Source organism: Molothrus ater, chromosome 25, assembly GCF_012460135.2.
Source record: "Molothrus ater isolate BHLD 08-10-18 breed brown headed cowbird chromosome 25, BPBGC_Mater_1.1, whole genome shotgun sequence".
Lineage (NCBI taxonomy): Eukaryota > Metazoa > Chordata > Aves > Passeriformes > Icteridae > Molothrus > Molothrus ater.
In genome coordinates, this window is record NC_050502.2 from 1,107,425 (window position 1) to 1,131,536 (window position 24,112).

The following is a 24,112-nucleotide window of genomic DNA, read 5'->3' on the forward strand; positions in this document are numbered from 1 at the left end:
GCGCGGTCCTGGCGCGGCGATGGCGGCCCCGGCTCAGGACGTGGCCGCGGCGCGGGCCCGGGCCTCGGTGCGGGACGCGGCCTCTGCCAGCAGCGCGGGCCCGTGGTCGCTGCGGCACCTGCACCTGGACCTGCGCGTGTCCTTCGCGGCCGCGGGCGCGGGGCGGCTGCAGGGGCGGGCGCGGCTGGAGCTGCGCTGCGAGCGGGACGGCGCGGGCGGCGCGGAGCTGCGGCTGGACGCGCACCCCACGCTGGCCGTGAGCCGCGCCGCGCTCCTGCCGCCGCCGGGCGGGCCCGGGGACGCGGCCGGGCAGACGCTGCCCGTGGAGAGCCGGCCCTTCACCAGCTATGGCAGCGCCCTGCACATCGCCCTGCCCCAGGCCCCCCGCGCCGGGCAGCTGCTCACCCTCCTCATCGACTACGAGGCGGGCGAGGGGCCCGGGGTGAGCGCTGGGACACCGGGGGACACCGGGGGACACCGGGCCCAGGGGGGTGGGAGTTCACCGGGGACACCGCGCCTGGGATGAGCAGGGGGACACCGGGGAACACCGGGCACAGAGAGAGCAGGGGGACACCGGGGAACACCGGGCACAGAGAGTGCAGGGGGACACTGGGGAACACCAGTGGGGCCCGGGATGAGCAGGGTGGGGTGAGGAAGTGCCGAGCCCGACAGGTGACCGGGTGGATGGAAGGGACGCCGAGCCCCGTGGGACACCCAGGCCCACAAGGACCGGGAGGACCCTGGGGGCTGCCAAACCCGGGGGGAGCTGGGAGATGGTCCAGGGGACACCAGGCCTGGAGTGGGCAGAGCACCCCTGGGTGAGGAGCCCCTTCCCAGCTCCCTCACAGGGAGCAGCTGTGGTTGAGCCGCCCCTCACTGGGCTCTTGGTCCCCCCCAGGTGTGCTGGCTGTCCCCTGAGCAGACGGCCGGGAAGCAGAAGCCCTACATGTACACCCAGGGCCAGGCTGTGCTCAACAGGTCCTTCTTCCCCTGCTTTGACACCCCCTCAGTCAAGTTCACCTATTCAGCCACCGTGAAGGTAAGCGGAGCCCCAGGAGCTGCCCCGGCCCTTCCCTGACACCCAGCAGCAGCAAAACCCTCCATGAGTGCAAAGTTTGCTGGGGAAGAAAGTCCAAAGGAGGCCATGGAGATGATCCAAGGGCTGGAACACCTCTGCTGTGGAGCCAGGCTGGGAGAGCTGGGTTTTCAACCTCCACCAGCCAGGCTGTTCACCTGCAGAAGAGAAGGCTCTGAGGAGACCCAAGAGCTCCTTCTGGGGTCTAAAGAGGCTCCAGGAGAGCTGGAGGGACTAGGGACAAGGATCTTAAGTGCCAGGATAAGGGGGAATGGCTTCCCACTGCCAGGGGGCAGAATTAGATGGGACATTGGGAAGGAATTCTTGGCTGTGAGGGTGGGGAGGCCCTGGCACAGGATGCCCAGAGCAGCTGTGGCTGCCTCTGGATCCCTGGAAGTGTCCAAGGCCAGGCTGAATGGGGCTTGGGGCAGCCTGGGATAGTGGAAGGTGTCCCTGCCATGGCAGGGGGTGAGACAAGATGATCTTTAATGTCCCCTTCCAGCTTAAACTGCTCTGAGCTGTTGGGTCCCTTGCAGGGAATGTGCCAAAGCACGGGGGCATCACAGCAGGGACACTGCTTCAAACCCTCCTCCTCAGGCCCCAGCTGAGAAATCACTCACCTGTACTTGGGCTGTTTTTCTTTTAGATGCCCTTTTGATGGAGACAATCAGCCCCAGGGTGCTGCTGCCTCTCCCCAGTTGCAGTACTGGTGCATGTGCTGGCCTGGCTGTCCTGCCCAGAGCTCCTGGCATTTGTAGCAGGATGGGCTGAGTCTGGGGGAAAACAGCTGGGCCATGCTGGGGCCTGGTGGCAGTTCTGGGGCTGCCAGACTTCCAGGAAGGAGCAGCTGCTGTTCCCCAAAGATGGCACTAAATCCAGATTCCCCCCTTGTCTGTGTGGGCATGTGGTGACACTGGCACAGGGCTGCCATGCGTGCCATCCTGCTGTGGGCAAGGGGAATGCCTAATGGTGTGACACCGTCCAGTGTCAATGGCATGTGGTGGCATCAGCTGCTGATGCCAGGATTGATTTATTTTGCTCTTCCAGGGCAGAGCCCCTCTGGTGCCACAGGGTGAGTGTGGGGCTGTTGCTGAGCTCTGGTGTGAGCTCTGTATTCCCTGTGCACCACGGGGCTCACCCCCTGCTTGGGCTGGGCCACACTGGATCAGTGTCCCTGGGCTCAGCCCAGGCTGGTGGATTTGCCGTGTGTTCTACACCGGCTTGGGAACAGGAAAAATGAGTTGTTGTGCAAGAACTGGGAGAGGAGTCAGCAGCTGAGGGATCTGCATCCTCTGCCCTTTCGCACTGCAGCTCCAGCATTTCCTTATCTCCTGGTAGCTCCAGGGGCACCTGGGGCAGCTCCAGGTACTCTAGCATGGCAGGGATCCAGCTGAGTGGGAGCTCAGGGTGTTCCTGCTCTGCTCTGCTCCCCCTGGCCCTGGCACCTTCAGGCTGGGACACATTTGCCATCAGACACTGTGGTGTCCCTGCTGGCTTATCTGGCCTGCTGTGTGCTGTGAATCTAATGGGTGGCTCTGTCCCCATGGTCAGGTCCCCGAGGGCTTCACGGCTGTGATGAGTGCCACGAGCTGGGAGAAGCAGAAGGACAACACCTTTGTATTCAAGATGTCTCAGCCAATCCCCTCCTACCTGATTGCTCTGGTTGTTGGGGACATCGTGTCTGCTGATGTTGGCCCAAGGTAAGGGGCTCATGAGGGCTCCAGAGCTGTGGCAGCTGCACAGTGAAGCTCCTGTGGCAGCCACTTTCTGCTTCTCCCTGCTCCACGGGGCTCTGGAGAGCAGACACTGGCCATGAACATGAACAGGCCCCTGTCTGTGTCACCAGATGGGATGAGGGTTCTTCTCAAACTGGAGTGTGAAAAGGAGACTTGATGCTGTGTCCCCTCACCTTCAGAAGGGTCCCTGGCTCTGCTCATGTCACCCTGCACAGGAATGAGGGCAGTGGGTCCCATGCATGGAGGATCCCACATTTCCTCACAGGCTGGTGCTTTCTTGAGTTCTTGGCTGCCACTGCAGCCATATAAAAGCCCTTTGACAAGCCCTTTCAGACAAGGAAAGAAATCACAGCAATTTGCACTATTGGCCTCTTTAGATGCCTTTATCAGCAGGGTTTTATTTTTCTTTGGAATAAACCTGTGCAATTTCTGTCTGATGAAGCAACAAGGTGAAAGTCCCCTAATGGTTAAACTTCCTCTTCTCTGCACTTGGCAGGAGCCGCGTCTGGGCCGAGCCCTGCCTGATCGAGGCTGCCAAGAAGGAGTATGATGGGGTGATTGAGGAGTTCCTGGTGGTTGGAGAGAAACTCTTTGGACCTTATGTTTGGGGCAGGTATGGCTGGAAGGTTCCTGAAGGATCTGGTTCTTCAGGGACAGGGAGAGAGTTTCCTTCTGTCCCCAGCCCCGTCTTCAGGAGGAGCGGGGTCTGAGCCCAGCCTTCCCTGGCAGGTACGACATCCTGTTCATGCCGCCCTCCTTCCCCTTTGGTGGCATGGAGAACCCCTGCCTGACCTTCGTCACGCCGTGCCTGCTGGCCGGGGACCGCTCCTTGGTGGACGTCATCATCCACGAGATCTCCCACAGCTGGTTTGGCAACTTGGTCACCAACGCCACGTGGGGCGAGTTCTGGCTCAACGAGGGCTTCACCATGTACGCCCAGAGGCGCATCTCCACCGAGGTCTACGGTGCGTGGCCCTGCCTGCCTGGGGGATGCTGGGCCCTGGGGGGGCCTGGGGTCTGTCCCACAGCTCAGGGCATCCCTCCCAGTGCCCCTGGGGATGGAGCCTGCGCTGCATCTCAGAACAGGTGAAGGGCAGCAGCTGCAAGGCCCTGGGGGGTTCTGTAAACTGAAAAAGAGTAGGTTTGGATTAGATATTGGGAGTTTGGGGAGGCACTGGCACAGGTGGCCCAGAGAAGCGTTGGCTGCCCCATCCCTGGAAGTGTCCAAGGCCAGGTTGGAAGGGGCTTGGAGCCACCTGGTCTAGTGGAAGGTGTCCCTGCCCATGGCAGAGGGTGGAACAAGATGATCTTTAATGTCTGTGATTTCTGGTAGCCTTTGCTCTGAGATGGACAGTTCCTGCAACCCCTGCCAGGAATGTGGGCACTGTGTCCTTGCCTCACCTTCCTCATCCTCCTGCAGTTCCTATGCAGAGCTGACACCAGCTGTCCTGAGCTCCCCCCCTGGATACACAGTCCTGTCCAGAAGCTCGTGCTCTCCCAGCACAATTTGCTGTATCCACATGAATTTAGGTGGCTCAAAAAATCTCTCACTGCCTGGGGCTGGGTTGCCCTATGCCCCCCTACAGCTCTGCCATCCCAGCTCCTCGTGTGTGGCTTTCCTGCTCTCCCAGCTCGTGCACTGATGCTGTTCCTCTCCCGCCACAGCGCCCGCAGTGCGCAGGGGTCTGGCCGGGCTCCCTGAATGCCCCCACTTGTCTCTGCCCAGGTTTGCCCTACACCTGCCTGGAGGCTGCCACGGGAAGGGCCCTCCTGCGCCAGCACATGGACGCCACGGGGGAGGACCATCCCCTCAACAAGCTGCGGGTGGTGATCGAGCCAGGTCGGTGCCCCTGGGTGTCCCTGGGTGTCCCTGGGTGCCCCTGGGTGACCCTGGGTGACCCTGGGTGTCCCTGGGCTCTGGGGGAGCAGGACAAGGACAGGTGGGCTGGGCGCCAGCCTGTTCCATAGCTGGCAACAACACCAGCACGGGTGATGGGACCTGGGAGAAACGATGGCTGCAGGAGGGGTGGGATAGGCTGTGCCCAGCACTGATGGGGGAATCTTGGTTCATGTGAGGGCTTTGTTGTTTTGCAGCTGGGCAGAGGATTTCTGATGGTTTTGCCTTTTTCTAGGTGTCAATCCAGATGACACATACAATGAAACACCCTATGAGAAGGGGTACTGCTTCGTTAGCTACTTGGCCCATCTTGTGGGCAACCAGAGCAAGTTTGATGCCTTCCTCCAGGTGGGTGTGAGCTGCAAAGTCAAAATGCCACGGCAGGAGGCCAGGGCACAGCAGGAGCCTGGAAAGGACAGGCTGAGAGGGTGGCTGGGGAGAGGAAGAAGAGGTGGGAAATGGGAATGTGAATAGGGGAATAAGATGAAGGCAGAGCCTCGTGCTTGCATCAGGTGCTGGGAATGTTGAGGGGCATCCCTGGGGATGTAGGGACTGGGAACCCCTGGAGGGAACAGGGGCTGGAAGGGGTTCCCCCATGAGGTGGAGCACACAGAGGCCTGGGCAGCACTGCTGGGTGGGAGTGTCTGGCATCAGCCCCATCTGTCCCCACAGGCCTACGTGAACCGGTTCAAGTTCCAGAGCATCACTGCAGACGACACCCTTGGCTTCTTCCTGGAGTACTTCCCAGAGCTGAAGGAGAAAGGCGTGGACTCCATCCCAGGTCAGCACAGTGCCATCCTGACCAGGGAACAGGGGCTGCCACTTCTCAGCCCCACTCCCATGGGTGTCAGAGCAGCCTATGTCCCCCGGAGCCTTTGCACGTTGCTTTGTGTCTTTTACTGGAGATGCTGCTGCTGCCAGCCCAGCTCTGTCGGAGCAGGCACGGGTGGCACTGGCCAGCTGGGATCAGGCCCAGGCTTGGGCATGTGCCAGCTCAGCCTGATTTTTTTCCATTCAAACCCAGTCCCTGCTCTGCACTTGGGTGCTGTTTCATGGGGTGTCTGTGACTCAGCCTTGTGAGTTGGGTGAGCACTGGAATCAGGCCCAGCCAGCACTCTGGGCTTGGCCCAGCCTTGCTGGAGATCCAGGCTTGGCAGGAGCTTTCCATGCTGGAGCTGGTGGTGCTGGAGCTGATACCCACAAACACACCCTGAGCCCATGTGTCTGATGGCCTCACCCCTTTAGTTTGTGGTTGTCACCGTCCTCAGTCAGGTTTGGTGGCACTGGGAGAAGGGGGGGTCTGGGCAGCAGCAGCTGGTGTGGGGCTCAGGGCTCTGTTCCCAGCTCTCCCTCCTGCCTCGCTGCAGGGTTTGAATTTGACCGCTGGCTGAACACGCCGGGCTGGCCGCCCTACCTGCCTGACCTGTCCCCGGGGCAGCAGCTGATGAGGCCGGCGGAGGAGCTGGCAGAGCTCTGGGCAGCCGACAGCTTGAACATGGAGGCGATCGAAGCTGTGGACATCATGGGCTGGAGGACGTACCAGCTGGTCTATTTCCTGGATCAGGTCCTGCAGAAGTCCCCCCTGCCTGAAGGTGAGTGCCAGGGCACTGCCAGGGCTCTGGTGCCCAGAGGAGACACAGGGTGATGGGCCCAAGTGCACCCAGAGGGCACCCTGGGGGGGGCACTCGGGTGTGTGGCCATCAGCCCCTCTCCAACTGCTCTGTGGGTCCTGGTTCCAGGGAAGCCTCAGTTGGTGTGGTGGAGGATGGAGAGCCAGGGGAAGCATGTCCCTGGATTTATGGGGACATGTGCAATCCTGCTGTCCCCAGGCTGGCTCTGCTGGGCTGTGTCCCCATGTCACTGCAACTCTCCTTGCCCTCTTTGCTGAGGAATCTCCCCCCGCTTTGTGCTGGCACCCCAAGGCACCAGCACATGGCCCTGCAGGGCTCCCCAGCCTGGGAGGCCCAACAAGGGCACCGTCCTGCCCAGAGCCAGCAAGTGCCTGGGGGGCTCCAGAGCTGGGGGTGGGGGGCACTTGGGCAGGGGCCAGGGCTGACCCGAGGCTGGGAGGATCCCAGAGAATTTGCAGCACAGCTGGGATGGACTGACAGGGTTCACTGGGAGCAGGGGATGGGAGCTGGGTCAGAGCTCCCTGGGGGATGGTGACCACTCCCCTCTCACAGGCAATGTGAAGAGGCTGAGCAAGATGTACCCCAAGATCTCCAAGGCCCAGAACGCTGAGCTGCGACTGCGCTGGTGCCAGATTGTCCTCAAGAACAACCTGGAGGCTGAGTACAGCAAAGTCAAGGACTTCCTGCACAGCCAGGTTTGTCCCTGGGCTCTGGTGGCAGTGCCCAGCAGCATGCCAGTGGGGAGGGAAGGGTGTAGGGCACAGGGCTTTCAGTGCCAGAGAGACAGGGGTTGGCTCTCACTTTTGTTAGTCCCACAGGATGGTTTGGGTTGGAAGGGACCTTAAAGCTCACCTTATTCCACCCCACTCCATGGGCAGGGACACCTTCCATTAGACCAGGTTGCTCCAAGCCCCATCCAACCTGGCCTTGGACACTTCCAGGGCTGTGCCAGGGCCTCACCACCCTCAGATGGTAGAATTCCTTCCCAATATCCCATCTAACCCTGCCCTCTGGCAGTGGGAAGCCATTTCCCCTTGTCCTGTCACTCCAAAGTCCCTCTCCAGCTCTCTTGGCACTGGAAGGGGCTCTAAGGTTTCCCTGGAGCCTTCTATTCTCCAGGTGAACACCCCCAGCTCTCCCAGCCTGGCCCCAGAGCAGATGAGTTCCAGCCCTTGGAGCAGAGGGGCTCCACCTCCATGGACTCCTCTGGACCTGCTCTGTCCCTGTGTGTCTTGTGCTGGAGACTCCAGAGCTGGATGCAGTGCTCCCGTGTTGGGGTCTTATGAGAGGGCAGAATTTCCCCCTCACCTGCTGCTGGGGATGAGTCCAGGACACAGCTGGCTCTCCAGGCTGGGAGAGCACCTGGCCAGGTCACATCCAGTTTGTCACCCAAGTCCTTCTCTGAAGGGCTGCTCTCCATCCTTCCATCCATCCTGTCCTGACCCAGGTGCAGGACCCTGCACTTGGCCTTGTTGAGCTTCTCAGGGTCTACTCCTTCTCCAAGGTTCAGGTGCTCCCCCTTCTCCAGGTGCTGCGGTGCCAAGGGCTGCCCACGGCAACATTCCCCACCCTGTGCCATTTGCCGTGTGCTCCGCGCCTCGCCAAGAGCAGGAACAGGGGACAGGGGAGCGGGGAGTGTCCCCGCCGTGCCGGGGCGGGGCCGGGGCTGTCACTGCGCTGTCCCCGCAGGGCAAGCAGAAGTACACGCTGCCGCTGTACCGCGCCATGTGGGCCGGCTCCGAGGCCACGCGGGCCCTGGCCATGGAGACCTTCTCTGCCACGGCCCCGCAGCTCCACGTCAACGTGCAGAACTACGTCAAGAAGATCCTGGGCTTGGCAGCGGCCGAGGCCTGAGGCAGCCCGGGCTCTGCCCCTCCGCCGGTGTTCCTGCTGGCAGGACCTCAGTGCCTCCCTCTCACATTTCCTTATTAAAATGTGTGATTTTTTCTCAGTGTTCTTCCTGTTCCCAGTGAGCCACGGGCCACCTGAGAGTGACTCCCAGCCCCATTGCCAGCCCTGCTCTGGGTGCTGCTGGCATCTCCTGACCCTGTCCCACGCTGCTCCTTGCTAGGCTCCTGCCCAGCTGCCACAGGTGTGACAATGGGGACATGGGGAGCTGGTGCAGTGTGGCAAAGCTGGGACTTCCTGGCTCCAGTGCCCTGAGCTGCTGCTTCAGAGCAGCTGGGGATTGCTTCTCTACCTTGCTTTTTGTCACCATGCTGGGGCTCACACTGGTTTGGAGGAAAGGGGCGCTCCTGCTCTCCCACCAGCAGTCCCAAGGGCTTTAAAGAGCCAGTGGGGCCTGCATGTGGCAGAGATTGTAGGAATAAGACAAAGCTGGACAGCTACAGTGTTCTGTACTCCTTATCAAAATCAGGGATATAACTGCACAAGTCCAGTAGAGAACTGGCCAAGGCTGCAGGAGCATCAGTAACCTGAGAGCCTGCTGGCCATACTGATACCAAGGTGGTGATAACAAGAGCACCTAACTGCCCTGGGAAGCTCATGTGTACACACAGTCTGTGTGTATGACCCCTACAACACCTCCCATCCCATGATCTCCTAGGAAACTCGGGGTGTCCTCTCAGAGAGCTGCATGGTCCTGGCATTTGCACAACAGCAGCCCAGAGGCCAATCTCAGTGGGCTACAAGTGTTCACAGTAAATCTCTGACCCAGCACCATGGTCCCTATAGCAGTGACTGAGCCCAAAGTCCCCCCAAAGCCAAGACCCCACAGTGCTTGGTCAGAGGGTGCAGAGGTTGCACATTTCCTCACAAGTGGGTTCAGGATTTACAGAGGGCTGGTTATGGCATGTTCAGCCTGAGAGAATGAGGCTTCCCTGGGCAGTGGGTGTCCTCTAGTGGATCAGCATTACTGGAAATAGACTGTAGTGTTGGTACAAGTTGCAGTGCAGAACCTCTCTAGCTGCCAGCCTGGTTTCCCAGGGAACACAGAACCTGTCAGGACAATTATCATGACCTCTGGTAAGGGACTCCACTATCTATGAAGCATCTGGAAACAATCCCTCTGGTTAAAAAGGTGCCCTTGGCTCTCAGAAGCAGCTGTCACCTCTGGTCTGACTCACCTGAGCAGGCCACCAGGGAGGAGCTCACAACTGCTGCTCCAGGAACACTTCAGTGAATGAAAATCATGGCTGCACGGGTGGGAGTGTGAGGGCTGGGAGCTGCTTGTCTTGACAGGGATCCTGCACCACTCCAGCTTCAGACAAGCAGAGAGCAGCTCCTGCAGCTGGAACAGGACAAGGTTTTGATTCCCAGCTTGTCACTCCCTCCCAGGGCAGCCCCAAGGGCTCTGGGCAGGGCTGGGACAGTTCCACCACCAGACACTTTACCAACACCATCCAGCTGTGAGGAAAGGTGGGAAGCATCCAGCACAGAGCTGGGGGCTGCAAGGGGAGGGAACAGCAGCTGCTCCTGCAGGGGCTGGAAATGGCATTCTGCCTTCATTCACCTTCCTGCAAAGGCAAGGGCTCACAGAGACACTTCAATATAAAATTAGTAACAAGATGTAACACACTTATTTTTAACAATGTGACCTTCATCAAGCACAGAACGTTTTTTGCTTAATTTTTTTCCAGAATGAAATCCAAGTCAATCATGAAATGCCAGGAGAAGATGTTAATTCTTTATTAATAAATAGATTTAGAAAGGCTTAGCAAGACAGGATTAATGGATTTGGTGGTCAGAGAGGACTGCTGTAATCTTCCAGTCTGACCTGCTGCAGAGCATAGGTCTGGATTCCTGCAGCCCACCAATCCAGGCAGCTGCACAGGGGCTTATCTGTTAATCCACACCATGGAGTTTCTGAAAAGTCACTACATTCTGGTCAAGGGCCAGTCTCCCTGTGAACACCACGTGCTCTTGTTCCCAGTTTCGTTCTGACTTCCCCTTACAGCCCTCGGGCTGGGTCAGCTGAAGCTCTTTAAATAATATTCTTTAAATATTGTATTTCAAAGGATTAGTGACTCTTACTCGTGACTGCTTGATTTTACAGTATGAAAGTAATAATGGGTTTGATTATGAACTTAGTAACTCCCCAAACCATGTGGAATTAATTCACGCCTGCAGTGATTTCAAGTCTGCATTTGGGTAACAAATGTAACGAAGTCCAAACGTTGCACAAAGGTACAAACCCAGCAAATCCAGAGAGCACCTCAGCTGTCCCTGCTCCTCCAGAGCTGCTGTAGTGTGCAGACACTGAGCTGCTCCATACACAACAGTAAACCAGAGCCAGCTCTAAAGTGCCAGTGTTTTTCAGGAACAAATGAGAAGGTGGTTTCCCAAGGCATGTCATATGTCTGCACTCAGCTCTGCACACTGCTTGTCTGAGATGTGGGTAGCTAAGGAATCTATGATGTCAAGGAGGAGGAGCTGACTGAGCGAGCGGAGATTTGGCAACTTGGAGACCTTCAAGGAAAACAAAACAGAAAAAACAGGAAGAAATTAAAACCCTCCCCAAATCACAGCTCATGTTATTACTCTTTTACCCTTGGCACCCCATAGCAGGTCCAGCTGGGCACAGATGGTGCAAGAGATCCCAGCTGTGGGGCTGGGCTGCAGGGAACAGACCACAGGGCTCCAGTCAGGGCTTAGAACCAAATTGAGACTGCTGGAGTGGGGAGCAGCAGGAACCTGCCCCCAGAGCTGCCCTGTGGGTACTGGCAGCCCCACTGCTGCAAGACACTGAGCACTCTCCTAAGAGCCGTGCTGACCAGCACAGCCTGAGCTCTGAGATCTGTGGTTTTGCACTGAAAATGTGACTCAGGGCTTGATCCCTTTGCTGCTGTGCCCCTGAGGAAAAGCTCTTCTCAGTATCCATGCTGGTTCTGCTGGCATTCTTCCTGCAGTCAAAGCAGGTCACTGGAGCACTTGCCAACAAAAACCTCCACATCAGATAGATGAGAATCTACAGCAAACTTTATGCTTTTGGACTGTTCAGAAGCTCAACTGTTTGCAAAAAGGAACTCTAGACATTCCTTCCTTCCTTCTCCTCACCCTCATGGTAGGGAGCCAGTGGTCCCTCTGCCCAGAGGCACTTACACACAGGCAGCTCCAGGCAGACCCCAGCACTCACCCTCCCTACCTGCACTGACATTATCACCTCGCTCTAGGGAGCTGCACTGGGATAAAGAATAAAGAATAAAGATGTCCTGAGCAACCTCTGAAGGCCAGGAGGGAAATGGCTGAGGATGCTTTCAGGAAGAGCTCAGGATGTGCTTGTAGCAATATCCCAGTCTAAGGATCTGCCAGGACTGGGAGGGAGAGAGACCCCCTGAGCACTGGTGGGATCTGCCCCCACCCAAGGCACACACTGCAGAACAGATCAGGGTGTCACTGCAAACACAGCACAACAGCAGGTTTATTATGGCTTTTGCACAACACTGACACACAAGAGCCTGGAAACACATTGCCCAAAGCAGTGAACCTCTGGGAAACAGCTCTTCAGTAATGCTCCTGCTGTGGGGAAAACTCCTTAACAGTCCAAATCCAGAACAGCACTAAGTAACTGGAAGAACAGGAGATCCCACAGCCAGGGAGCCAGCCTGCCTGAGCTCCAGTGACCCACAGGGCTTGTGCCTGAGAACAAATCCCCCTCAGAGCCCGTGGCTGGCCCAGGAGCAAGGAGAGAGTGTCTGTGCCCAGCCACACTGAGTCACCCAGCCCAGGCCAAGAATCACACACTGAGGCCTCTCAGGCCAAGGGAAAACATTGCATAATTGAGGTTTCTCCGTGCACATCTGCTTGACAGTCTTCCAGCCACGTTTTGATGAACACTGTTCTACCAGTCAACAGTTTAAATATAAAACATTTCCCCACATCCTGGTGAGGAAGTACAGCTGAGGAACGCCCTCCAGCTCCCCTCGCTGCCTCCCAGAGTTGTAATGTCCACTTCCCCCTGAACATTCTGGGGAGAATCACATCTCTTTGTCTTCCTGTGGCCTCCACTGGGAAGTGATTCTGTGATATTTCAGCCTTCAGTGGCTGCAAGGCACTGACCCCAACCCCAGGGATGTCCTGTACATGTCCTGTCCTGTCCAGTGGGACCATTCCACATCCCTGCTGAACTGGGCAGCTCCACAGGACTCATGGGGCCAGAAGAAAACAGACAGGATGAATGAAGGCAGGGGCTGCAACCTCACGCTGTGGACTCTCCTCTGGGAGTAATTTCTGGATGCTGGCTCCACTCTTAATGCTTTTTATGCAATTTCAGTTATTTCTGAATGTAAAATGTGTCATGCTCCAGCAACTTTGGCATTTAATGAAGAGCCTGAACACCATCCTGTCTCCTCTCCAGACACTAATGGGACATAGCAGTGCTCTTCTTCCCCAGGAGGATTGTGAGTTTAAATATACAAAGCAGAGTGAGCTACTTGAATATTAACTAGGGAATTATTATCAGTATGTGTGTAGCATCCAGAAATCCCAATTCCTATAATTTATCTACCTATTTCAGCAATGCTAATAAGCTGAGCAATGAACTGATGACATGCTGGGGAACTCTCATGGAGGGATCACATCTCATAGGAACAATTAAATGACAATATCCTTATTCTCTCAAGTGAGGACAGGAGTATCAGCACATCAGGCTCTTGACCTTTCCTGCCACGAATGCATAATCCCATCAAAACAGACCCACAGAATTTTTAAGATTGGAAAGGACCTCTAAGACCATAGAGCCCAACTGTTGAACATGGAAATCACAGAGAGCCCAGCCAGGACATGGTAGTTTGTTTTAGAGCACATGACAACAAAATATGTATGACAGAGAATACTTCAAGGGGAGTATGAGGACCACACTGATAACTGCTAGTGAGGGAGAGATTTGTGCCCTCAATGTACAACAAACTTACCCTGCTATACACACACCAACCCAACAAGGGCATGGCACAAAATTAACAGTTGGAACAACTGGAAATGGAAGCAATTTTGGGTAACTTCTGCTTGAAGGGCTTCACATTTCTAGACTAGCTTGTTCTAGTCTTTAATTTACTTTGGTGTGAGAAATGTGCTAGCAGTCCTGTCAGCGAGTGTCAGGAACATGCAGCCAGCTCTCAGCTGTCTCAAATGAGGAAGAATTAAACTCATTTCTATATGAACATGGCTTTAACCAGGGCAGTGACAGAGGACAGCAGCTCTCAAAAGCCACAGAAAAGATGCAACCAACCTTGGTGAACTGGTGAACGATGATGTGCAGGCAGTGCCTCTTCATGTCCAGGGCCTGGGTCTTGTCAGCTGCCTCTAAAATCTAGAGCAGGAGCAAAATGTGATTTCCTTTCTGCACAGCTCAGATGCACCAACAGTCCTGACCCAGAGCAGGTAACTCCTCTTAGCTAGGGAACATCTCCACTTTGCATTACAAACTGAATATTTTCTGAACTATTCAAAATTAAGCCTTGGATTTAAAATGTATGGAGTCCTCAAGAACTAATCAGTAGGACTTGCTTCTGCTTGTGCTGCAGAGGTTCAGGCTGCCTGCCTGGGAGCCAGCATTGGCTTTCTTACCACAAAATATCTTTTGTTAGCTCAAACTCCACTGCAAAATCCTGTCAGTATCACTGATAAAACAAGACTAAAGTCTGTCACCTGCAGACCACCATTTGCCCTGGAACAAATGCCAAAGAGGGTTTACAGTTGAGTGCTGAGTACGTGGTCATCTTAAAAAGACCTTTAGAGACACAGTTCTGTAACAGGGGATGAGAGCTCAGGAGGAGCCAGGTGAGCAGCACCTGCTGAACCCTGCAGCACAGAACAGAAGTGACACAGTACAGGTAAGGAACAATGCTGCTGAAGGCTGGGCTCCCACACGTCATCACACAGGGCCACTGCCACTGGAAGGGCCTGGGCAGTCTCAGTGACCTGCACTGGGAGTACCCACTTGACCTTTTCCTCTAAGTGACTAACTGAAGTGCTTGGGGACAATTACCTGCAGCACATTCTCCACTGTGACATTCATTTCCAGGTTCTGCTTACAGTAGGCCTGGAGCCTATTGTTGTAGAAGCCATAATAGTAAGGAGCTGCAAAGAGGTATCTGTTCACTCCATTGAGGAATAAACCAGAAAGAGAAGGTGAGAGCACTGATGGCAAACAAAGCCCTGTGAGGAGAGGGAGTGCAGAGCCTGCTGGTGCCCCCCAAGAGACCCTCCCAGGCTGTGCCAGGCAACCCAAAGCAAAAAGGAAGGTGCATGCTGGGCATGCACTCAGACACATCCTCCAACTCCTTGGAATGTGAGGATACAGGGAGTCCTCAGGAGGCATGTTCACTTCTCCATAATAGATGTATCTAAGCATGGACTCGAAGGCTTGCTTGCTGGGAACCATTTCACCTATAGAAATGTTCACTTGCCCATCTTCTGGCATGAATGAACGGAACATGGCTTCAAAGTAACTGCAAAGGGAAATAAAACTGATATAACATATTCTGCAGAGAGATGGTTTAACCCAGTATTGTTCAAAGGCTGCTATTCAGAACTGCAGCTTCCAAAGCAACAAATTCAGGTGACAACCTGGGCAAAAACACCGCTCATTTATTTTTTCATGTATGTCTGTGAAACTCCAAATATAATCCCCCTAATTACCATCAGAACTACCTGAAATTTGTCTGTTTCTTGAAAATTAGGACACATGGTACTTTGATTTTTTCTCTAATTTGCATAAGACCCAGCAGAGAGCTTAAAGCATTATGAATTTCCTTGGTATCTACAGGCTGCCAATCATCAGGGCTTTTTTAAGAGCTGTGAAATGCTTCTGGTAAAATACCACAGTAACTAATACTGAGTATTGTTAGGGCTTTTTTCTGGGAAAAATTGTGATGGTATTTGAAATAGACATTTTATATGAACACTTAATGTTTGGTGGAACATAAGGTGCAGGTCCACAGAACACACAAGTGCAGGACAAATCCACTTCACCCACGCCCTGAGGAGGGAGAACAGTCCCACCATCAGCAGGGTGGACTCCTTTCTCTGCATAAAGCATGAGAACACTCTAGGCTCTGTCATGCACCATTTTTCGTTATGTTTATTCATAACCAGTCTTAAATATCAGAAAGTGAGAAAGAAAATCAAGTTCCACATGATAAAATACGAATTGTTCACTGTCAGAAGGCTCCTTCTGACCTCAATGGACATCTGTTGCTTTCCACTTCACTGAAACCACCTCATGTTTTCCACCCTTTTTCCCTTCCTGTGATGCTTTGTCTTGCAGTGCAGCTTCTCACACACCCTCTGCAGAATCTCTGCAGTTCTAATTTCTTCCTATCTTTCCCTGCTGGGTATCAAATGGAAAAAAAAAAAATTTAATCACTGCTGCTTAAAGGCTTATTACACTCATTGAGCAAAGCTGCATCTTAACACTTCATGCAGATTTAAGTTCCTCCCTGTCTTGTGAACCAAGCCAGCTGAGCACAGGCTGCCCAGCCCTGCCCTGTCCTTCACACACACTCTTGGTGCAGGGCTCACCTGGAGCGAGCTGCCAGGATGGCTTTGTGGGCTGGCCGTGGGTGCCCGTCCAGCAGCAGGATGATATCACAGAATTCAGTCCCAGCTCCTTCCAGGTAAGCCTTCATGTCCTGAATTAAAGATGTTCCTGAAATGAAACATAAAGAAATAGAGACATGATAGTTCCAGGTGACCAGGTACTAACCAACTAACACATGGCCAAGCCAGAGCTCCACCCCCTCTTTCCTTTGGGACGCTCACTGTGAATTTGAGTCCAGTCCTTCCTCATAATCTTGGAGCAAAATGAGCTTCATCCTTCCCCAGCACAGCTGATTCCCTACTGCCCCTCCCAGAACCAAACCTGTCAGCTCTGCTTTTTGCCACTAACAGGAAACTCCAGCTGTGGCCACACTGACAGGTGCTCTCTACAGATATGAAAGCTGATTTTTCCCCTCCCTTTGCACTATTTACAACCAGAAGGAATATAAAATTTTGTGTCTTAATGAAAAATCTTCCCAAATCAGCAACAAAGGCTTCTTTTATCCAATATTTTAATCAACCTTTGTAAATACACAACTGAGAAATAGAGCACATCCAAGTCTGCTCCAAACTCACTCATATTTTCAAAGTTCATCTTTCAGTTTTTAATGTTTCGGGTCTCTCACACCATTCTAGCTCTGGATACAGAACTGGCTGTGTCACCTTCCCAGCCAGTGCACTTCACCCCCCTGGGACAAATGCCAGACAAAGCCTTTCTACTTGACCTTCCAGGACAAGCTTCCTTCTCTTTCTCTTCGGTTCCCAGTTATTTTTGTGCAGCACTCCACACCAACACTGCCAACGCCTCTGAACTTTGTGGCCTTAGAAAATTTCATTACATTCCTTGTGTTGTGTGTCAGGATGTTAAAATGTTGAGTAAGACTAGTCCCAAATCAGCCCCTGATGAATTTCCCAATAAAGCTGTAAATCACATCTTTCTCTTCTCCTCCATATCTCCTGTTCCTTTCACACGGGCACACACAGCAGTGCCTCATTCACAAGATCCTCCTTCCTCCTGCTCCTCCTTGGTGAACCCCTTCAAGCAGCCTGTTTCCCTGCTCAGCTTTGTCACCCTTCAGCCACTTACAGTGACTGTCCACTGCCTTTTTTGGATCATTCTTTACACCCTTCTTCTTCTCTCATGTCTCTGAACAGGATCAGGATGGTTTATTGCAAGAACACGATCCCATGTACATTGATGGGACACTGCTCTGATTGAACCTCACTGGGAACAGAACTGTTGTGCTCCATCTCAGTCCAGCAGAGAGCCTGAGCAGCTATCCCAGCTGGGAACTGCTGGGCTGCAGAGGGCTGCTTCCCACACACCTCCCCAGGCTAACCAAGCCATGAGCAAAGCCAAAGCAGCAGCTGGACTGACTCCATGGGGCAGGGAGGTTACCGATGTCGAGCGGCTGGTCAGAGTGGGTTCGGACAGGAGGCTGCTGCTTTCTCCGCACAATCTCCACAATGAGGGATGAAGAAAGATGCTCAAACTCCTTCATCATTATGACTTGATTAAAATGGGATTCCTTCACCACAAAGTTCAGGCAATGTTCCTTAAAAATACACCAATATTAATTAAGAAATTGATGGTTTATTGTTTGAAGTCATCTTAGAGCATCCCATAAATCTTACATGTTGCATGTGAATCAACCATCCTTTCCTTTGAACCTCCACAGGGATCCTGCATCTGGAACTATCCAACAGTGATATCCTCATCCTTCCTAAAAGACCTTTTAGGCTCCTCCTTGAACAGAAAATTCAGGACAATTCTAAGCATCTAGAAAAATTTGCCTAGAAATATTAACAAGGAAGAGATGAACTGCCCCATGAGCTGCTCCAAAGCTTTCTAAAACAGGAATCTCAGGAGATACTGAAAACTTCACAGAGATAATGAAGATTGGTTGCTACCTCATAATAACGTTTAACATAATTAGATGCCAAAAGTTAATTAAAAGGGTGAAAAGATCTTAACTCTTGACACTCTCCATCAAGGGTCCAAAGAGCTTACAGGATTCCTTGTGTGGGTTTTGCCTGAACCTTTTCTATAAAAGCAGCAAAGTGTTCAAGGGCTCTGGAATGCTCTTGTGTAATAAACTTCTTACAAAAATCAGTGTGGTGAAAAGGTAACAAATGAACCAGACCTAATGCTAAACAGTTAGAGACCAAAAAAGGGCACTTTATTTCCCAGTATGAACCAAGGCTTCCCCTCATTCCACTTTTATAAGCAATAAATACAATCTACAACCGCTCACCATAAGGTAGGTACAAATTCACCCAAAGAATCATTACTACTGTCTGTTTCTGGCAGTTTATTCCACCTGGGATCCAAAGGTATCTGTCAGGACTCACCTGTGAAACATTTTAAATCATGACTGGGATTCTAGAAAGGACAGCTTTCTACAGAGGACCCACCCATGAGGACTAATGAGCACCTGAGCAGACAGGATGCCAGCTCAGGGTGGTCCTGCCCAACTGAGCCATGTGCAAGAGCCTCTGTCACTCCAGAGGTGGCCAGGGCAGGTGGGAGCACCAGATCCACCAATGAGCTTCTGGGCAGCTGATGGCACCATGATGCCATGCACCAAAGGCTGAGTCAGCATTTACACACTTGCTGCTGGCCCTGCTTCTTCCTCCTGGAGGCAGTTCCTCTCCCAAGCCCAGAGCACACACGGTGCCTGAGGAAGTGCTGGTGCACGCTGCTTTCTGCAGCCTCACTGTGCTTGCAGACACCAGCAATACAGTCACTGGTGTGCACAGGCTGGACATCCCCAGCAAGCACTGCACAGTCCTGCTCTGCCTCTGGGTCTGGGGCCAGGAGCTGCCTCCCTGCAGGTTCAGCAGAGCTGGCTCTGGGCACTGCTCTGGGATCAGCACAGCCAGCACCTCTTGGGCTGCAGCCAGGGGTCAACTCCACCCTGATTGTCACCCAACACCCAAAAGCCTCTCACCCACCACAGAGACACAGAATCACTGGCACATTTAGTTTTTCAGTGCAAAGGGCTGAGAACAGAGCTTAGTTTTTCATTCTAGAAAATGAAAGAACCTATCTGCAGTGTCAGTATACATAACACAGCAAGACCAGGAAATGCACTGGTTCCATCTTGCTGCAGCAAGAGTGAACTGATGAAGAGCCAAAGTCATTCTGCCCTTGACATTCTACAAAGCAGATATGCAAAAATATTGAGCATGTATTGAAAAAGCCTACATAATATCACAAGCCACTGTAGGACAACCCATGCTAAATATACTCAAGCAACTGTAATTAAAGGAATGATGAATTTGCAAAAGCTGATACCTTTGGCCAAATGTTAATTACATAATTTTCTTTTTTAAAATTTCTTATCAGTTACTTTGTATGCAGAATGTGATTACCTTTAGCTGATCCAGCTGAAGCTTGTTAGCATTCTCACACACAATGAGCACATTCTGCAGATCTACAGATGCTTCGATATACTGAAGGCAGAGCTGTTCCAGCCGAGAGAGCTTGAAGTTTAAGGCCAGCTTGTACACATCCATAATGAGTAACACATCCTGCACATGACCTGAAATTGCAAGAGGGAAAACTGCTGGAAAGCCCAGAGAACAAAGAGATGAACCTTTCTGAAAGTATTTTTTATATCAACTGGAGCAATCGGAATAGTAGAACAGGGAGTGGCTGGAGTATTTTTATAGAGAAAAGAATTCCATTCCTGGTTAGATAAGATCTGAATCACTACTAGAAGAGGAGGTTCAAATTTGAAGCGTGTAAAAGACAAAGATTTTGTGACAATCTGGACCACAATCTTTTGAAACCCTCCAAAGATAGTGAAGTGATTCTCTAAAATCCCTGACAAGGCCTAGAGCTTGCAGCCCAATTTCTCACAGTGCCCAGATGCCAACAGGCAGAGTCCTTGGGGTTTACACAGTATTAACAATCAGCTCCCTGATTCTGACAGACCCTGATGAAGGTACTCTGTGCTTTCACTCTGTGCTTCAGCCTGCACAGACCTGGTCTACAGGGGCTAAAGTGAGAGAGAGTAGAGGAGACCCTTGTAGGCACTGAAATGGGGCTACTGGGACACCAACTCAAGGAATAATCCCCCATGGCCTTTGCTTTCCTCACAGGAGATCTCTGCCCATCTGCTCTAACTACTTTTTAATAGAGAAAAGCCCTCTCACATGTCACGTGCCTTCCCTGTGTCTAATTGGAAAATCCCATTTGATGAGCATGCCCAATTCCATTAGCTCAGCCTCTGGATGGCTCCCCAGGGTGCTGCTCTCTGAGCTGAGAGGAGCTACTAGGAATACAAATGGGCTGGGTAGGGCCCATGGAGGATCCCAGCAGAAGGGGGAGCACCAGGGAGAACCCCTCATGGACTGGGGAAGAGGGGCAGGCTGCCTGGGAAGCCTTTAACAATGGGAAGAGCTCAGGGGTCCAAGCCTTCCCTTGGCCTGAGGCTGACCCAAGGTGAGGGTTCTGAGGATCAGCGAATGGCTGGGGGCAGGATGTGGCAATGTCAGCAGAATGCAGGGAGCAGTTCCCTCACCCCCAGTCAGTGGGATCATTCTCAGACAGGCCTCCTCACAGGGAGAGCCTTGGCACAAATGGACATGCATCACTTTTTTCCTGAGAATTATCTTTGCAGAAAGCAAAGCTCTCGGAGTGAAGCTGAAGCAAAGCTCAGTGCTAGGACAGCTGTACCTCACTGTACTTCACCAGGCCCCATGGCTGCAGCTTCCCCAGCCCCAGCAGCTGGAGTTCCTTGCTGTATCCAGTTGTATCCAGCCCCCCTCCCATTGCCCCACAGCCCCCACCACTCACACAGCCAGGAGCTGGATTCCCTGTGTGGAAGCTGCAAGATCTCTGGCTGTTACTTCCCTACCCACAAGTGTTTTTAACTCAGAGAACTTCAATTGAATGCACCAAAAGGATTTTTCCTTTCTTGAGGCATTCCTTCAGATTGGATTTTTAACAGGTGATAAATGCTGGCTTGCACACCTTTCTCTGTGGGCTCAGCTTAAAATGCATCAAAACAATATCAGAAAAAGGAAATAAGCCAAGCCAGGATAAGATACATGGTCCTTCCAGGATGCTGTGATGTTCAAAATACCACAATACTTTTGTTTGTTTGGGGTTTTTCACACCTTTTGGAATGATCAAGAACTTGTTCTTCCTTGATATTTGAAAAGAATTAGGGGAATTAGGGAAAAAAAACATAGTTAGTACTCTCTGATAAAAATCTGCTTTTGTTTAATCTCAGGTTAGTAATGAAGTGCTCTGCACAGGACTGATCACCTGCAAATGCTGGATCCTGCTGTTTCTGAACACGTTTTCCCCCTCCCTCCCCTCCCCAGTGCCAGTGTAGCTCACCCTCCTCCCTACCTTTGCGGGGATACTTTATCTTATCTGTGTACAGGAACTGCATGAGCACCTCAAAGGGCTGCGCCTCGGCCTCTCGGATGGGCACCTCCAGCAGCGGCTGCAGTCGGCACAGCTTGACATTGCCACCAATGCCATCCTTCTGGCATGTGCTGTGTCCCTCCTCTTCAATGTCTTGCTTTGATTTCTAATGAAACAGAAAAAACCACCCAAACATGGCACAAGCCTGTGCCAGTTCACACAAGTTACCAACAAACCAGAGGATCCTTCTCCTTACTCCACATTCTTCAAGAGTCAGGATCTCTTTAGCTTCAGGATTATCTTGAAGATAGCAAGGAATTCATGTCTTAGACTTACTGTTCCATATCCTGGGACACACATGGATGAGAACACAAGTAAGCTCCTGGATACAGGTCAGAAGCAGGACATCAGAGCAAGGGAGGAATGAACTGCACTGAATTCACATTTCTGCCCACAGCAGGGACAGCCTCACTCTGTGAGGAGGGACAGGTGGGAGTAGATTCCACAAACCCTGCCTTGCAAAGGCACAGCACAAAGTGCTGCACAGAAGTATTTTAAAGCACTCTGTTACTTCAAGTTTGACAGCCTTCTCCCACAGCCTTTCCAGTGGCAAAACAATTAACTGGGGGGCAGTGAGGCATCCACATCTTACTGCAGATCGTGTGCTACTCCCTCCCCAAAAGCCCATTTGCTGCTGAAAAGATGGAAGCAGTCAAAATTAATAGACAATTATTAGAAGGCACCAGACTTTCACCTCTGGAAAAAGTAAAAAAATACAAAGGTTAAGGGAACAGAGGCAGCTGAAACCCTTAGTTAGCATTGCCTTTCTTCCCTCTAATCTGTGTGATCTTGTGGGCCATCCCCATGACACAGCTCTACCACCCCCACAGAGAAGGGTACACACACCTCTCTGGGGCATTCCACAAGATTAGATCTCAGACAGCTACAAGAGCTTCCAAGAACCATACTGTCAAATCCAGATAACTGGATTAACTCTGGCTCCTCCATGTTACACTCCTGATACACATCCAGTAGCCTTAGTTAATACTAATGATCTTCTTTATTTTACTTGCTCAGGAGCACCTTAGCATCAGACACTGCTCCTGTCCTCCAGCTGTCTCAACAGATATTACTTTTCTCCTGACAACCTTATTCCCAAAGCTGGGCAGAATAAGCCCTGCTACAAGGCTACTTTTCCAAAACACTCACCTGTTTCACCCTCTCCCTGGCCTGCATGATTTTCTTTTTCAGCCACTTGCAGCGAGCGGTGACGATCGCAGTGTGCCCTCGGACTCGCTCCTCCTTCTGCCAAAGGCAAAGGCAGAAATCACATTCAGCTTCTATCCCCAAATCACATGGTCATGGCAGATGGCAGAAGCCATAGAAACCTGGGCTGAACCCCAGGTTATGATACATTTCAAGTTAAAGGCAGCCTTACATCTGCTCTGCACATACAGATGAAATTCAACACCTATTTCCCCAAAGGCTAATGGCAAACACCATTTGGGAAAGAGCCTGGTCACATTCACTGCGTGGAAGCTGCTGTGTCACTTATAGTGCTTTTTATTCTTGAATCTGATTTTCTGCTTAGTTTTCCCTTTTCAAAATAACAGTATGGTTTTTGCTATTGTTTGCCATAATTTATTTCACCTGTTGTTGAGGATCTGTTCTCTGAGCTTTGCAAAGCTTTTTCTGACTTTTCCTTTTTGCAAAAGGAATGCAGGTAAATTCAAATTTCTCATGTTTATCTTCAGAAAACCTGTTCTCTGTTAAATGTTTTAACTGTTTGCATTACTAAAGAACCATTCCCCTGTACTGCTTTTTCTCATTCTCTTTTATTTCAGTAATTAAAAATGGCTATTGAAACGATAATGGATTTGCAAAACACTGACCTGCCTTCCTAGGAGACAACTGGAACCTGGGAGTACAGAGGTCATTGGTAAATTTTCATATTGCCACTCTGTATAACATGCAGGTTAAGTCAGTGACCCACAGACCTTCTCAGTTTAAAAGATTCTTCTCCATTGCAGCTTTACAAATTTATCTGGATCAGTGAAACTTAGTAAACCAGGCAGACAGTTCACCAGTGATTCATTCCCAGGGTTTCTGGCACAACCACTGCACAATTTGCTTTTTCCCAGCAAACACATCACACACACAGTAACACCCCCATTGGCACCTCTCCAATAAATTCTACTCACCTCTCCCAAAACAAACTCCAAGTCACTGAACTGTCTGTTTTCCCACAGCCTTCCATAGTCCTCATGGAGAGTGCATTTAGGGTAACAAGAAAACTAAAAAAATAAAACCCCACAGAAGACAGAATTTCAGTGGCTATATAAACTCAAATCTCACTTTGAAGCAGAGGAGCCTGAGGTCAGATCCCCTCAGGGTCTGCAGCTTCCTCACAAGGGGCAGTGGAGGGACAGCTTCAATCTCTGCTCAGTGTGAGCAGGGACAGGACCCAAGGAAGGGCTGGAGCTGTGTTAGGGGAGATTTAGGCTGGAGATCAGGAAAGGTTCTTCCCCCAGAGGGTGCTGGCACTGCCCAGGCTCCCCAGGGAATGGGCACAGCCCCGAGGCTGCCAGAGCTCCAGGAGTGTTTGGGCAGAGATGCCCAGGGTGGGATTGTTGGGGGGTCTGTGCAGGGCAGGGGTTGGACTGGATGGTCCCTGTGGGTCCTTCCAGCTCAGCTGATTCTATGATTCTATAACCAAAAGTGCCAAGGTGACATCTACAATCACTGGATTTTGTTACTAACTCAGCCTCAGTGTAGCACATAAAGCAGAATGTCACAAGCAAACCAAACACAAGCAAGGGCTTCCCCCATGGTGAGGTTAAGGACAGAAAACACAGTGTAACACTGACTCACCACAACTTCAGAGGTTGGGAG

At 52.1% G+C, this 24,112-nt stretch overlaps 2 protein-coding genes across 2 annotated transcripts in view; one reads left to right on the forward strand and one right to left on the reverse strand.

The window, feature by feature from the left end:
- On the forward strand, window positions 1–8,290 carry RNPEP (arginyl aminopeptidase). Its single transcript, XM_036398589.1, has 11 exons — window positions 1–442; window positions 899–1,039; window positions 2,627–2,775; window positions 3,308–3,424; window positions 3,541–3,776; window positions 4,538–4,651; window positions 4,944–5,056; window positions 5,381–5,489; window positions 6,076–6,300; window positions 6,892–7,034; window positions 8,029–8,290. Exons 1-11 carry the CDS (start codon window positions 20–22, stop codon window positions 8,191–8,193), a joined length of 1,935 nt encoding a protein of 644 aa, XP_036254482.1. The 5' UTR covers window positions 1–19; the 3' UTR covers window positions 8,194–8,290.
- A 1,673-nt stretch (window positions 8,291–9,963) lies between these two features.
- LZTR1 (leucine zipper like post translational regulator 1) overlaps window positions 9,964–24,112 on the reverse strand; it is a 36,690-nt gene continuing 22,541 nt past the window's right edge. The window contains exons 11-20 of the mRNA XM_036398395.2: window positions 23,422–23,514; window positions 22,430–22,525; window positions 21,203–21,386; window positions 19,213–19,382; window positions 17,237–17,393; window positions 15,820–15,946; window positions 14,598–14,747; window positions 14,285–14,390; window positions 13,526–13,606; window positions 9,964–10,767 (exon numbers count right to left, since the gene is read on the reverse strand). Of these exons, the coding sequence (XP_036254288.1) occupies window positions 10,651–10,767; window positions 13,526–13,606; window positions 14,285–14,390; window positions 14,598–14,747; window positions 15,820–15,946; window positions 17,237–17,393; window positions 19,213–19,382; window positions 21,203–21,386; window positions 22,430–22,525; window positions 23,422–23,514 (1,281 nt within the window). The 3' untranslated portion in view covers window positions 9,964–10,650. The remainder of the gene's footprint in view (window positions 10,768–13,525; window positions 13,607–14,284; window positions 14,391–14,597; window positions 14,748–15,819; window positions 15,947–17,236; window positions 17,394–19,212; window positions 19,383–21,202; window positions 21,387–22,429; window positions 22,526–23,421; window positions 23,515–24,112) is intronic.